Source organism: Salmo salar, chromosome 03 (assembly GCF_965601325.2).
Source record: "Salmo salar chromosome 03, fSalSal1, whole genome shotgun sequence".
In the NCBI taxonomy this organism is placed as follows: domain Eukaryota; kingdom Metazoa; phylum Chordata; class Actinopteri; order Salmoniformes; family Salmonidae; genus Salmo; species Salmo salar.
Genome location: NC_138293.1, coordinates 55292049 through 55307572, shown reverse-complemented (window position 1 = coordinate 55307572; position 15524 = coordinate 55292049). Strand labels below are relative to the sequence as shown.

At 41.5% G+C, this 15524-nt stretch overlaps 1 protein-coding gene across 2 annotated transcripts; it reads right to left on the bottom strand.

The window, feature by feature from the left end:
• Positions 1-6656: 6656 nt before the first annotated feature.
• prl (prolactin) lies at positions 6657-9742 on the bottom strand. Of its 2 annotated transcripts, NM_001123668.1 has the most exon segments (5): positions 6657-7346; positions 7523-7705; positions 8225-8332; positions 9462-9574; positions 9667-9742. In NM_001123668.1, coding segments are annotated over 5 exon segments (633 nt in total). In that variant the 5' UTR covers positions 9707-9742; the 3' UTR covers positions 6657-7157.
• Between the last annotated feature and the right edge of the window lie 5782 nt (positions 9743-15524).

Sequence of the window (15524 nt, the reverse complement as noted above, 5' to 3'; positions counted from 1 at the left end):
TCACGGTTGACAACTCCCTTGTGTCCTCCTCCCAGAGTGCTAAGAACCTTGGCGTGATCCTGGACAACACCCTGTCGTTCTCCACTAACATCAAGGCGGTGACCCGATCCTGTAGGTTCATGCTCTACAACATTCGCAGAGTACGACCCTGCCTCACACAGGAAGCGGCGCAGGTCCTAATCCAGGCACTTGTCATCTCCCGTCTGGATTACTGCAACTCGCTGTTGGCTGGGCTCCCTGCCTGTGCCATTAAACCCTGACATCTCATCCAGAACGCCGCAGCCCGTCTGGTGTTCAACCTTCCCAAGTTCTCTCACGTCACCCCGCTCCTCCGCTCTCTCCACTGGCTTCCAGTTGAAGCTCGCATCCGCTACAAGACCATGGTGATTGCCTACGGAGCTGTGAAGGGAACGGCACCTCCATACCTTCAGGCTCTGATCAGGCCCTACACCCAAACAAGGGCACTGCGTTCATCCACCACTGGCCTGCTGGCCCCCCTACCTCTGAGGAAGCACAGTTCCCTCTCAGCCCAGTCAAAACTGTTCGCTGCTCTGGCACCCCAATGGTGGAACAAGCTCCCTCACGACGCCAGGACAGCGGAGTCAATCACCACCTTCCGGAGACACCTGAAACCCCACCTCTTTAAGGAATACCTAGGATAGGATAAAGTAATCCTTCTAACTCGCCCCCCCCCCCCCCCCCCTAAAAGATTTAGATGCACTATTGTAAAGTGGTTGTTCCACTGGATATCATAAGGTGAATGCACCATTTTGTAAGTCGCTCTGGATAAGAGCGTCTGCTAAATGACTTAAATGTAAATGTAAATGTAACATGCATGAACCCAAGGCTTTTACGGTTGCAGAAGTCAACAAATGACAGCGCCTGGGTTAACCTCTACATCACCAGAGGAACAGAGTAGGATGAGAGTACGGCTAAAGGCTATAAGAACTGGTCGTCTAGTGCGCTGGGAACAGACAATAAAAGGAGCAGATTTCTGGGCGTGGTAGGATAGATTCAGGGCATAGTGTACAGAGAAGGGTATGGTAGGGTGTGAGTACAGTGGGGGTAAACCTAGGCATTGAGTGACGATGAGAGAGGTTGCATCTCTGGAGGCGCCGGTTAAGCTGGTTGCGGTCTCTGCATGTGTGGGGGGTGGGACAAAGGAGCTATCTGAGGCATGTTAAGCAGGACTAGGGGCTCCGCAGTAAAATAAAACAATGAGAGCTGCCCTAAACAACAGTATACAAGGCATATTGACATTAGAGAAAGGCATAAAGCAATCACAGGTATTGATTGGGAGAGCTAAGACAACAACTGGTGAGACAACAATGGGTAAACAGCTCGGACAATAACAACGGGTATATGGCGATCAATGGGCAGAGAGGGTCAGTTAGCTACACACAGGGCCTGAGTTTGAGGCTGGGGCAGACAAACAAAATGAAGTACCATGTTAATGGACAGTCCAGCAGGCATCGGCTGTGTAGCCGAGTGATCATAGGGTCCAATGAGCAGCACTAGATGAAACAGGGAACCGTTCTGTAGTCGATTACTACGTTGAGCGAGCGGGAGACACAACATTCAGGGAGCTAGCAGGCCGGGGTTTGCAGATGGATCATCACCAAACATCCACGACGCATCGGCCGAGTTGCGTCAGCAGACCAGTCGTGATGGCTCGGCGGGGCTCTGTGTCGACAAAGGGTCCAGGCCAATTGGCAAGAGAAGTGTTGTAGTTGGTGTACTTCGTTTGCTAGCCAGGAGATGGGCATATTTCGAGGCTAACTGGAGCATGCTTCTGGACAAGGGCGTTAGCCACAATAGCTCCTCGGTAGCAACTAGCTAGCTGCGAAGATCCGGTGTAATGGTCCAGAGCTTTTGGCAGGAATCCAGTGATGTAGTGGAACAAAGCAGTCCGATATGCTCAGGGCTGGTATCGCGCTGTGCAGACTGGCAGGTATTATCAGGGCTTTCCAGGCTAAAGCGGCAGGAGTCCGAGCTAAAGGTTAAGACCGCTAGCAGAGGCTAACAATGACTAAATAGCTAGTAGCTAATTATCTGGCCAGCTTCTGATGGAGGTTCCAGTTATAAAGTCAAAAAAAATTGCTGATCCGTACCGCACTGGGTGAGACGGGTTGCAGGAATGTATAATTATTTTGAAAATGGAAAAAAGAGATTGAAATGTATACAAAAAAAATGAAAAAGACAATATATACACGGGACGAAAACAAACGTCTTACTGCTGCGCCATCTTGGATTTACCTGCCTGTGCTTTGTATTCAAGTTAATTGCTTTGCCACATTTTTTGCAGTATTACTTTAGTGCTTTGTTGCAAGCATGATGCGTATTTTGGAATATTTTTTCCCTGTACAGGCTTGCTTCCTTTTCACTCTGTCAATTAGGTTAGTATTGTGGAGGGACTACAATGTTGTTGATGCATCCTCAGTATTCTCCTATCAGACACATTAAACTCTAACTGTTTTACCATTGGCCTCATGGTGAAATCCCTGAGCAGTTTCCTTTCTCTCCGGCAACTGAGTTAGGAAGGATGCCTATATCTTTCTAGTGACTGGGTGTATTAATACACCATCAAAAGTGTAATTAATAACTTCACCATGCTCAAAGGGATATTATTCAATGTCTTTTTTTTACCCATCTACCAATACGTGACCTTATTTGCATTGGAAAATCTCTCTGGTCTTTTTGGTTGAATCTGTGTTTGAAATTCACTGCTCAACCGAGAGATATTACAGATAATTGTATGTGTGGGTTACAGAAATGAAGTACTCATTCAAAAATCATGTTAATCACTGTTATTGCACACCGAGTGAGTCTATGCATTTTATTATGTGACTTGTTAAGCAAACTTTTACTCCTGATCTTGAGGCTTGCCATAACAAAGGGGTTGACTACTTATTGACTCAAGACATTTCAGCTTTTCATTTTGTATTCATTTGTAAAAATTTCTAAAATCATGATTACACTTTGATATTATGGGTTATTGTGTGAAGGCTAGTGACCACAAATCTCAATTTAATCTATTTTAAATTCAGGCTCTAACACAAAATATGGAAAATGTCAAGGGGTGTGAATATTTTCTGAAGTCACAGGTACATGCCATTACTGTAAAGAAATGTGCAGTGGTATAAAGTTGTACAGGGATGTGTTTTTAGTTGTGCCATTACCAGTGGTGATTTTAGCATGTAAATCTTGGTGGGGCAAACTAAATAAAAAATGTTTTAGATGCATGCCAGTAAAGCCGCAACACTAAACAGTACATTGAATGGACTATAACGGTGACAAACAATGTGCACAAACTGTTGGGGCCTACAAAAAGCTGTCCCAATAGCAGATCTTTCTTTTCAGCACCATGGAGTGAATCTTTTCCACTGCTACACCTGGCTATCAGCGGAGTCTTGTCTGGCAGTGAAACAGTTCATTCAGCCTCATTTACTGCCTAAACATAGCTGATATGGCTGACTTGCTTGAACAAATGTGGTTTCTATGGACAATTGAGATGTACAAACTACGGCATAAGGCGACGGCGAGCAGATACAGTAAGAGGCAATCCGTAATTTCGATTAAGACATTAATGAGCAAGCTAGGACGGATGTAATCAGTAACTATTTGTTCTGCTCTTTTGAAATGAACAGGATGAAATGTACAGGATAAATAAAGGGGGCAAATAAGCAGACAATTAAAACTTTTGTAATATTCGATGATAACATTTCTCTATAACAGGCTATAGGCTACATGTGCACCACCAACAGCTAACAGCTTACTACACAACATACACTTAGTATTACTTTCTTAACTACAGTATACATATCTCCCTGGCATATAACATCATTTATGCAGCAACATACAAGACCATTTTGGACTCACGTTGTTGTGCTGTGCTCACCTGAACAGGAAGGTGGCGCTGCGGTCCTTCATGGGCAAATGTTGTCATCAAACTTTGTCATCAAAATCTGGCATTCTCTGGTTTTATGGTGCTTTCAAGACAACTGGGTACTCGCATTACACTTGTTGTGTAATGCGTATGTCCGATGATCACCGATACACTTTATAATTTCTCTTCATTTCTCTTCATATGACAAGGATTGAAAAGGATTTGCCAGTAGATTGTCAACTTGATTCATGATGATGACTGATTGTCTAGCTTGCTAGCATAGATTTTGAAAGTATGACGTTGACATGATCAGTCCAATCAAAGCTACAGTAGATATAAAGTGATTTGACGTCATATCTGTGGCCAATGACCTTGAGCCTTCTTGGATAGGCACTTCTAATGAAACTCGATGGCAGCACCCAAGGGCCTTGAATTTCTGAGCTCTCCCCGTAGATTTTGCGGTGGCGTAGTGTCCCCATGAGTGACAGAACACTGAGCCAATCACGGTGCAAGTAGAGAACATTACCAACCCCTACGCTCTGTATTTTCTGGCTGCCCCACCACCACCACAGAAACCACTGAACTAAGCTGAAACACCTGCATTGTGGAGCTAACTCAAGAAAGCCAAAAAGAGAATGTTTGTAAGTGGCTTTATTAACTGAAATACATCGATATTTTTTTATTTTTTTTTACATTGTTTGCAAACTGATGTGGCACATATTAATGCCAAAACAACATGCAAAACAGGCAAAATGTGTATTTTGGTGGGGCTCAAAACAGGTGGATCTCTGCGTTCTGAGCAAAGCTCAATCATAGAAACGTTAGCTGTGAAAACTCCCGAAAAAGGTTAGCAGTGAGATGCTGCACTCTGAGTCCCGTCTACAGCTTCAGCTACAGTGCGTACATAAGATCCTATGGGCAGAATGATGATTATAGGTCCATGACCTGTTATTATGTAACACATTTAGTCCCCTTAAGACAATGTTCCAATGAGGCACCTTGAATTATTTTGGGGCGGGGCTGTTTTTGTTCCCTATTCCACAACCAACGTATCTCCAATCAAGCTGGTAATTGAACAGGTTATTGAAAACTTTTTTTTTCTCTTCGCGTGTCTCCATTCTGTCTTCATGTTGCTGACCAGGTGTGATTTATATCCATCCTTATGTATTACCGTATAATAACAACATAAGCGTCTGTGCGTGTGCGTGTGTTCACATCCACACAGATTGTTCACCCAAATAGAATCAGTCTATTCAAGGTGGGGGGAGGCGTGTATGGTAGATTCAGGTAGAGAGCATGCATGCCCTCAAATTATTTACATTTTGCCTTATAGTTTAGTTCGGGAATTAGTGTGTCAGCCTATTTTTAAACTCATTTGTCTCTCTGTTCCATCGTAGACTATCTTTATATGATATGATAATATTTAATCCATCTAATCAGTTTTGTTTCCGTATGGCTTTTGTCAACAAATGTTTCAATAAAAAAAATCAGGATGATAAAAGCAAACAAAACCGTTTGTTATTTTCACAACATAGGCTACAGTAGTCCTGTTGGCTGTCAGAAGTAACTACTGTACACTGAGTGTACAAAACATTAGGACCACCTTCCTAATATTGAGTTGCACCACCGTTTGCCCTCAGAACAGCTATCAATTCGTTGGGGCATGGGCAAGGTGTCGAAAGCGTTCCACAGGGATGCTGGCCCATGTTGACTCCAATTCTTCCCACAGTTGTCAAGTTGGCTGGATGTCATTTGGGTGGTGGACCATTCTTGATACACACAGGAAACCATTAAGCGTGAAAACCCCAGCAGCGTTGCAGTTCTTGACACACAAACTGGTGCGCCAGGCACCTTCTACCATACCCCGTTCAAAGGTACTTCAATCTTTTTTGTCTTGCCCATTTACCCTCTGAATGGCACACACACACACAATCAATGTCTCAAGGCTTGAAAATCCTTCTTTAACCTGTCTCCTCCCCTTCTACACTGATTTGAAGTGGATTTAACAATTGACATCAATAAGGGATCATCGCTTTCGTCTGGATTAACCTGGTCAGTCTGTCATGGAAAGAGCAGGTGTTCTTAATTGTTTTGTACAGTCAGTGTATATGACTTAGGCCAGTGGATTCACTTAGGCTATACTCGTTTTAATATCATAAGACTGCTACCTCCTATTTAGCTTCAGATAAGTGTTGCCGAGACCAACGATATACCTCTCTATAAAGTTTAGAATGAACATTTTATTGACACATTGAACTCAAGCAACTGAAACTCCTGTGTTTCCAACATATCTCCTGGGGAACACCTCGACCACATGGTGTATCGGCATGCTGTAGAAACCGTCACCGTTGGCACACAGATCATTGAGCTGCTGCACTGACACTTCATAGTCTGACATGTCAACTCGCGCTGGCGCGGTAGGCTGCTTGGCTGTGCTCTGATTTTGCTTCATCCTCTTCTTGACTAGAGCAGAGCTGTCAAATAGGGCGAGCAGGTGTCGGTTTACAGAGCGGCTGGGAGGGGAGTCAGGTTTTCACACGGCTGTTGCATACCTCTCCCTCATATATATATATATATATATATATATATATATATATATATATATATATATATATAAAAAATCCTCTCTCTCTCATCATATACCTACAGTATGTTACCGTACAGTAATGACAATGTATATGAGGACACACGGCGTGCCCGCAGAAAGTTTGAACCCGGGTTTCACATTTTAAAGTGATCTACAGCTCTGGTTGGACTGCAAGTAATCATGTTTTATAATGCAATAAAGATTTTATTTGGTATTTAGTGAAACAGTACATTGTGTATAGTATAAGGGAAGTTCTATAAGGGACTTGAGAAATTATATTCTAAAGTGTAAATGTTATCATGATGGTCAGCATAGCCCTCTGTATCTACTAAGAATGACTTGGAGGGATGCTTTGTTATCTATATAAATCATTGAATATGATTATTCAATGATTATAAGTGCCAATATTAGGTTGCATATTGTTGATGAAATGCATTACAGAACACAAACAATAAAACCTTAAGTTGTATATTACACTGGTAAAATGGGGTTCAGATGACAGGTTGAATACAATATATAGTCTATGAATAGTCCAAATGTAATGTAGATGGCAGCATTAGTCATGTCACAAAATCAAACTCGACAAACAATCCCCTGAATTCTCCTTCAAATGGCTACCCCATTTTGACTCTGTATCAGTTTGAAAATGGAACAATCCAGAACCAAAATGCCTGCCATTTTCTCCTAACATGTTTCTGGTCGCATTTTGGTAGCCCGGCAACGAAGGACCTTGAGGAAACTGTCAATTTTGTGGGAGTCCCTGCGGAAGCAGGACATGAGGAAGTGGAAGTTGATGAGGCGGGAGGTCTTGTCATTGCCGAGGTCTCCACCCTTGAAGGGGATTGAAGAAATGTACTGGGAGGAGGGGCCCATCTTTAGAGAGAGAAAGAGAGACTTTTTTTTAAAGCAGAAGATCGTGCCAAAAGGTTGTCACCTTGAACACAGTGTTCAATTGTTGAACTCAACCCACTCGTACATATACAGTTTGGTATGCTTCACATAAAAACACACACACACACACACACAGATACACAGCGTCAGTCACCCACCTTGTTGACCATTATGTCCAGTCCATCTCCCAGGCTCTTGGAGTAGTCCTGCAGTTCCCTGATCTTACTGCTGATGTCGCCATTGGAGGGGTGTGGTAGAGTGGGCGCCTCCGAGGAGAGCAGCAGCAGGGGATCGTTCCAGGCCAGGAGGAGGGAGCGAGCCAGGGAGATCAGCTCATTCTCCTGAGGAACACAATGGGTAAAGTCATGAAGGAAAGATGGATCCTGCACACTGTAGAATGCTCCTGCAGTTTTACTGAGTGCAACGCTCCAACACAAAGGTCTTAATCAAGCTTGACGGAGGGGAGTAGGGACTGGGCATTGGGGGTTTAGTCAAGGAAGGCCTTGTGCAGGTTGTTAAATGCTTTTTTAGAACGGAGTGAATACTAACATAAATACACCACAGGGAGGAGACAAACCTAGAGAGAGAGGAGAGGAAGGGTACATCTGAGTTAGGGGGCTTCCTCTCCTTGTCTCCTTTCCTTCATCTCCGCGACTCCACTAATCTAAGACTGCTGGATGCATATTGCTCCCAGCTCTCCAATCCTCTCAGATCTGTGCCTAGGTGCTAGAGGTTGTTGCAGGACAGGTCTGTAGATTGGATCAATGAAGTACTCAAGCAGGCAGATTGGGAAAAGAGAGAAGAGGGAGAGATTATAACTAATAGAGAGATGAGTGAGGAGAGCACAGGGCTTTACTGACCGATACTTTGAGTGCTTGCTCCTTGTCCTTGGGTGTCTGGAGTGAGGAGGTGTGACACATAGACGGGCGTGGCATCATCACTCGTCCCATTGGTGGAAAGTGAGAGTCCTGAGAGAGAGAGAGCGCGAGAGAGGTGGAACAGCACAAAAGTGGTTATAAAGTTACCTCAAGTTGAACATACTCTGACACAATACTCAGAACATAATTTAACGAACAATACATACTTCTTGAACACAAGCAGACCAGGTATACACGCAGATACACATACGCACACAGACCCAAGTACACGTGCATGGTTGTCCATGGTTATTAACCTTCTCACAACTTTCTGGGAATGGTGCAGGATAGTTGTTTGGCTTCTCAGCACATTTAATTAAGGAACTTGACAAAAAAAACATTATTTTCATTACTTTAACAAAACGTTTCCTAAAAGTTCACACATGGTTACATTTAATTTTCATTTTTTAAATGTTCTATCGTTCTTAAACTGTTTTGGCATTGAGAATATTCTCATTGTTCAGAGAACGTTAATTTCAGTTTTTCAGCGTAACGTTTCCTACAGGTTTCCTCATGGATCTATTTAAAATCATGTTCAGGTGTGTTGGCTGTGCGTACTAATTGGCCACACCTGATCTTAATGAGTGCTTGTTTCCTTTAGAAATGGGTTCTGTTTGAATAGACTAAAATGAACAGCTTTGTAGGCATAAAAAAAAGTCATTATCTCCATCCAGGTGGTGCAGTGGACAAATTCTACGGATGCAGGACGGAAGATTATAGCTTTGAACTGCGCTGATGCCTTGTCACATTAAAAAAAAGTTGCATGATGAATGTCAAAGGAAATGCATTTCCATGTGCCCCATCTGTGAATGGAGCTCAAAAAAGTTTACCCCAAATAATCTGAAAGTGTTATTGAAATATTCAGTGAAAGTTTTAAGGAAGTTATTCAAAATCCTCCAAATAACCTATCATTTTAGTTCTCAGAGCGTTAATAAAACCTCCCAGGAAAACTTTCAAGGAACCAGAGTAAAATGTTCTCAGAACGTCCCTGCAACCTAAAGATAAATGTTCCCAGAAAAGGAAACATTTTCACTTCTGTTCTCAGAACATTTAAAAAGCGTTCAGTTTTACCGGTCAGGAAACGTATGACTTCGTTCCCACAACCAATGTGAAACCAAAAACATACATTCCCACAACTTCCAAGGAACCAAAGGTGCTAGCTGAGAATGTTGTTACTGACCAGGTCCTTGGTGAGGGAAGTGCTGAGTGAGTGAAGCTTGTCTGATCGCTGGGAAGCTCTCTCCATTAGGTCACTAAGGCCAATGGCATGACAGGACACAACTAGACACAGAACTAGAGGTGAGAGAGAGAGAGAGGTTTGACTTTAGTCAACTTGCCTCCATCAAAAACTCACACACGGACTAAACACACACATTTCATCTCACCTGCTAAGTGGAGTTTGGTACCCTGGGATCGGCGAGCCATCTTTCCTTCTTTTCTGTTCTCGCCTTGTCTTCTTAACCTTCCTCTCCTGCTTTTTGGCTGTCGTTCCTTCTCGCCCCCTTATATAATGCCCTTGTCTTTTTCACTTGTGAATGCATACGTCTGGTGACTGTGCATATTGTTCAGAACTAGTTCTCTCCTGATCACTAATGAGAAACATTGTTTTGGGGGGGGTCTGTCCCTTAGGCATGTACTCATCAATACTCATGGTATTTTTTAAGTTGAGATAGTGAGGTGGACAAAAGCTATTGGAAAAAAGAGAGGGGGCCTGGGGGGGGGGTGATTGAAGGGCAATTAGATTCCATTTAATGACTTTTGGATGGAATCATTGATTCGTCCTACAAGGTGGAATCTACAGTATTTGTGTAACTTGAAGATACAGTACACGATGGAAGTTTAGTTAGTAATCGTTTCTGTCAAAAATTCTGTACAGCCTCTTTAACTGTCATGTGTTACTCCCAGATTTGAGAGAACACCACATCTTGTCTTTTTCCCGTTGTTAGCTGTTTATTTGATAGTGTTGTTAGCGGAGTATTTGATAGTGTTGTTAGCTGTTTATTTGATAGTGTTGTTAGCGGAGTATTTGATAGTGTTGTTAGCTGTTTATTTGGTAGTGTTGTTAGCGGAGTATTTGATAGTGTTGTTAGCTGTTTATTTGGTAGTGTTATTAGCGGAGTATTTGATAGTGTTGTTAGCTGTTTATTTGATAGTGTTATTAGCGGAGTATTTGATAGTGTTGTTAGCTGTTTATTTGGTAGTGTTGTTAGCGGAGTATTTGATAGTGTTGTTAGCTGTTTATTTGGTAGTGTTATTAGCGGAGTATTTGATAGTGTTGTTAGCTGTTTATTTGGTAGTGTTGTTAGCGGAGTATTTGATAGTGTTGTTAGCTGTTTATTTAATAGGTTTGTTAGCTGAGTATTTGATAGTGTTGTTAGCTGTTTATTTGGTAGTGTTGTTAGCGGAGTATTTGATAGTGTTGTTAGCTGTTTATTTGGTAGTGTTGTTAGCGGAGTATTTGATAGTGTTGTTAGCTGTTTATTTGATAGTGTTATTAGCGGAGTATTTGATAGTGTTGTTAGCTGTTTATTTGGTAGTGTTGTTAGCTGTTTATTTGATAGTGTTGTTAGCTGTTTATTTGATAGTGTTGTTAGCGGAGTATTTGATAGTGTTGTTAGCTGTTTATTTGGTAGTGTTATTAGCGGAGTATTTGATAGTGTTGTTAGCTGTTTATTTGGTAGTGTTATTAGCGGAGTATTTGATAGTGTTGTTAGTGTTCTGTTGGCTCTTTCTTCCCTTTAGTTTGGCCAGTGTGACCAGTGTTCACGGAACCCTGTAGGTATATTCAGCAGCTAAATGCATTTGCTAAACTCTCTATCTTGTTAAGTTTGTCCATTAGTTGGCCACATCTGATCTTAATGAGTGCCTGTTTCCTTTGAAACAGGGTCTGTGTGAATAGACTAAAATGAACAGCTGAGATCAAAATGAGATCAAAAAACATGGCATGTTTTTCTGGTGGCATAGTGGATTAATTCCATGGATAGAGAGCAAAAGAGCATTGGTTCAAATCTCACTGATGCCATGCCACAATTAAAAAGACAAATGTTTTGCCGAAGCAAATGAATTTACATGTGTCGTATCTGTGGAGTTCAAAACAGTTAAGCCAAATGAAGCTAGCAGTGTTATTAAAAGTCTTATTGAAACATGTTCTCAAAGTTATTTACAGTGCCTTCAGAAAGTATTCATACTCATTGACTTATTGCACATTTTGTAGTGTTACAGTCCCAATTCAAAATGGGTTAAATAAATAAAAAATCTCACCATCTACACACAATACCAGATAATGACAAATTGAAAACATGTTTTTAGAAATTATTTGCAAATGTATTGAAAATGAAATACAGAAATATCAATACATGTTAGAATCACCAAATTTATTGAAAATGAAATTCCGAAATATCAATATCAATACATGTTAGAATCACCACATTTATTGAAAATGAAATACAGAAATATCTATATCAATATCAATACATGTTAGAATCACCTTTGTCAGAAATTACAATTGTGAATTTTTCTGGGTTACTCTCATAAGAGCTTTGCACACCTGGAATGTACAATATTTGTGCATTATTCTTAAAATTCTTAAAATTCTTCAAGCTCTGTCTAGTTGGTCGTTGATCATTGCTAGACAGCTATTTTCAAGTCTTGCCATAGATTTTCAAGCTGATTTAAGCCAAAGTTGTAACTAGGCCACTCAGGAACATTCAATGTTGTCTTGCTAAGCAACTCCAGTGTATATTTGACCTTGTGTTTTAGGTTATTTTCCTGCTGAAAGGTGAATTTGTCTGTTGGATAGAAAACTGAACCAGGTATTCCTCTAGGATTATGCATGTGCTTAGCTCTATTCCATAAAATGTTATCCTAAAAAACTCCCTAGTCTTTACCGATGACAAGCATACCCATAACAAGATGCAGCCACCACCATGTTTAAAAAAATGAAGAGTGGTACTCAGTGATGTGTTGTGTTGGATTTGCCCCAAACAAAATATGAATTTCTTTGCCAAATTCTTTGCAGTTTTACTTTAGTGCCTTATTGCAAACAGGATCCATGTTTTGGAATATCACCATTGGCCTCACAGTGAAATACCTGAGCGGTTTCCTTCCTCTCCGACAGCTGAGTTAGGAAGGATGCCTGTATCTTTGTAGTGAGGGGTGTATTGATATACCATCCAAAGTATAATAGAAATAAAATAAATGAATAATAAATAACTTCACCATGCTCAAAGGGATATTCAATGTTTGCTTTTTTTAATCTACCAATTATGTGCCCTTCTTTGCGAGGCATTGGAAAACCTCCCTGGTCTTCGTGGTAGAATCTGTTTTCAAAATACGCTGCTCAACTGAGGGACCTTATCTGTATGTGGGGGGTACAGAGATGAGGTAGTCATTCAAAAATCATGTTAAACACTATTATTGCACACAGTGAGTCCATGCAACCTCTTGTGTGACTTGTTAGTTAAGAAAATCTTTACCCCTGAACTTATTTAGGCTTGCAATAACAAAGGGGTTTAATACGTATTGACTCAAAACATTTCAGCTTTTCATGTTTAATTAATTTGACTTTATGGGGAACTGTGTATAGATCAGTGACATAAAATCTCATTTTAATCCAGTTTAAATTCAGGCTGTAACACAACATGTGGAAAAAGTCAAGGGCTGTGAATATTTTCTGAAGACACTGTATTTACCTTAAAATAACCTATATTTTCCGTTTTGAGAACGTTAAACGCCCACCACCATTAGAAATCCACATTTTTGAGCTGAAAGACGATGGCCAAAGCTTCCCCATGGTGTTGCACAACTATGTAAGTCAATAAGTCATCGTTTTAGTCAAAGTATGAAATATTTGGGCTTGACGTGCCAAATCTGAATGTGTGACTTCAGGTGTTTCCGTGAGTCTTTTCCTATAAGATGACGTGCAAATTATTTTCAGCCTACGTTTAGTTTCAGGGCATTTTTTTATTAAATTTTTAATTACATTTAAAAAAAAATATATATATATATATATTACATTTTTGTCTAGAATTTTCATCCCAATCACTCATTGACATCAATACATTATCTTCAATACATGATCTACATATGGCTGGGGTGGTATAGAGGTTAGGGCTGCCGCTGTCAGTGCACCGATATACTGTGTCGCAGTGGGCTCGAAACCAGCCCAATGGCACAAATTCTATTTCTCTTTTCCATATAAAGAAAAAATATGTCAGAAAGTGCCCAAATGCATGGACTGTGCTTGAGTTGTTCAGGACTGTTACACCTTGTTGAGCCAGCAGAGGCTGCTCTTCTCTCCAGACAGAGAGAGACCCCAGGCTAGAATTCATGTGTTTGGTATTAGGCCCACACTTCACTGAAGTGCTCCTGTGTCCTCAAGAAATGGTCTCTGGTCTCCCTGGGTAACCATAAAACTGCCATTATTGGGGGAAATAAATGAGAACTCATAGAAAGCCATCAAGCCAGAGCACTGCTCCTTATGAATCTAGAGCATTGTGTGTGTTTTGCATGAGAATGAATGTATGCTTGCTAAGTATGCTTATGTGTGCTATCTATGATAGTGTGTGAATAAAGGTATATAGCTTTATTTTATGTGTGTGCCCTGTAGAAGCATGTAACTTTGTTCCGTGTGTGTGTGTGTGTGTGTGTGTGTGTGTGTGTGTGTGTGTGTGTGTGTGTGTGCGCGCGCAGGCGTCTATATGGTGTGTATCTACATGGTGCATGCGTGGAGAGTAGACTATTCAGTGTATCATTCACAAGTTGCTCTCCAGCCCTGTGGGTGGTGTTTATGGGATAAACACAAGGTCCTATATATGGGTTTTCAGTACACAAAGACAACATGTGTGGAACAACTGGTCTCACCGCATGGACGTTCACCATATAGATTACCCATGTGCCTCTGCTGCTGGCTGACACCCTCCCCCTACGTCCTCCTTTCACTGTGGCTGTTTCTTATCACACACACACACACACACACACACACACACACACACACACACACACACACACACACACACACACACACACACACACACAGGAACACTAACACACATACACACACGACACACACACACATGAAACACTCCTCCTCTCCCTCCTAGTATGACCTATACATCTGATTTTAATTGTAATTTCCTTCCCTTTAGAGGTGCCCCTGGAGTTAAGCAACTCCCACTGGCTCTCTCTCCTTACCAACCCTTTCCTTACCAACCCCGACTTGAACACAAAACTACTCCCAAACTTGTTTTCTCTCTTTCTCCTCAACAAACATTTCCTTACCAACTGCTGTAACACAAAATACAAAACTTCTCCAAATCTCTCTCTCTTGTCTTTTTCTCTCAAAATGTTCCACTGCTTACTGTTACTAAAACAATAATTGTAGGTGTGGCTGTATTTGTGTTGTGCTGGCTTGATGTGGAGTAGAGGAATGGGGGATGTGGCTTCAGGCCAGGGGTGTGGCTATGGGTGATAGACTCAGGTAGATGTGATCTCTGTTGGAGCCTGAAGAAGAGTTGGCCTACCTGATCTTATGCAAACCAGTGATGAAACCACAAATATGAGGAAAATGAGAGGGAGAGAGGGAGAGGGGGGGAGGGAGAACCTGAAAAACCATCTGAAACACTCCTCCCCTGCCATGACGAAACAGTTCTTTGTCATGTCCTGCCCATGTGGAATCTAACCATGGGGCCTCTCTCTCGTCATCCTTTTCTCTCTCTCTCTTGTTCTCTCTCTCCCTCCTTCTTTCTCAAAGAGTTGGCTTTACTGTGCTTTTTTTCTTCTCCCTTGCTCATTCACTCACTCACCTAAAATGGTTGGCAGAGCCTCTATCTCTCTCTGTGCATATTATATCTCTCTTTGTCCTTTTCCCTCCTCTGCTCTCTCCCTCTCTTTCTAAAAGGGGTTGTTGCAGCTTCTCTCAAGCGGCTTTATTGGCATGGGAAACATATGTTAACATTGCCAAAGCAAGTGAAGTAGATCATATACAAAAGGGAAATAAACAATACAAATGAACAGTAAACATTACACTCACAGAAGTTCCAAAAGAATAAAGACATGACAAATGTCATATTATGTATATATACAGTGTTGTAACGATGTGCAAATGGTTAAAGTACAAAGGGGAATATAAATAAACATAAATATGGGTTGTTTTTACAATGGTGTTCGTTCTTCATTGGTTGGCCTTTTCTTGTGGCAACAGGTCACAAATCTTGCTGCTGTGATGGCACACTGTGGATATGGG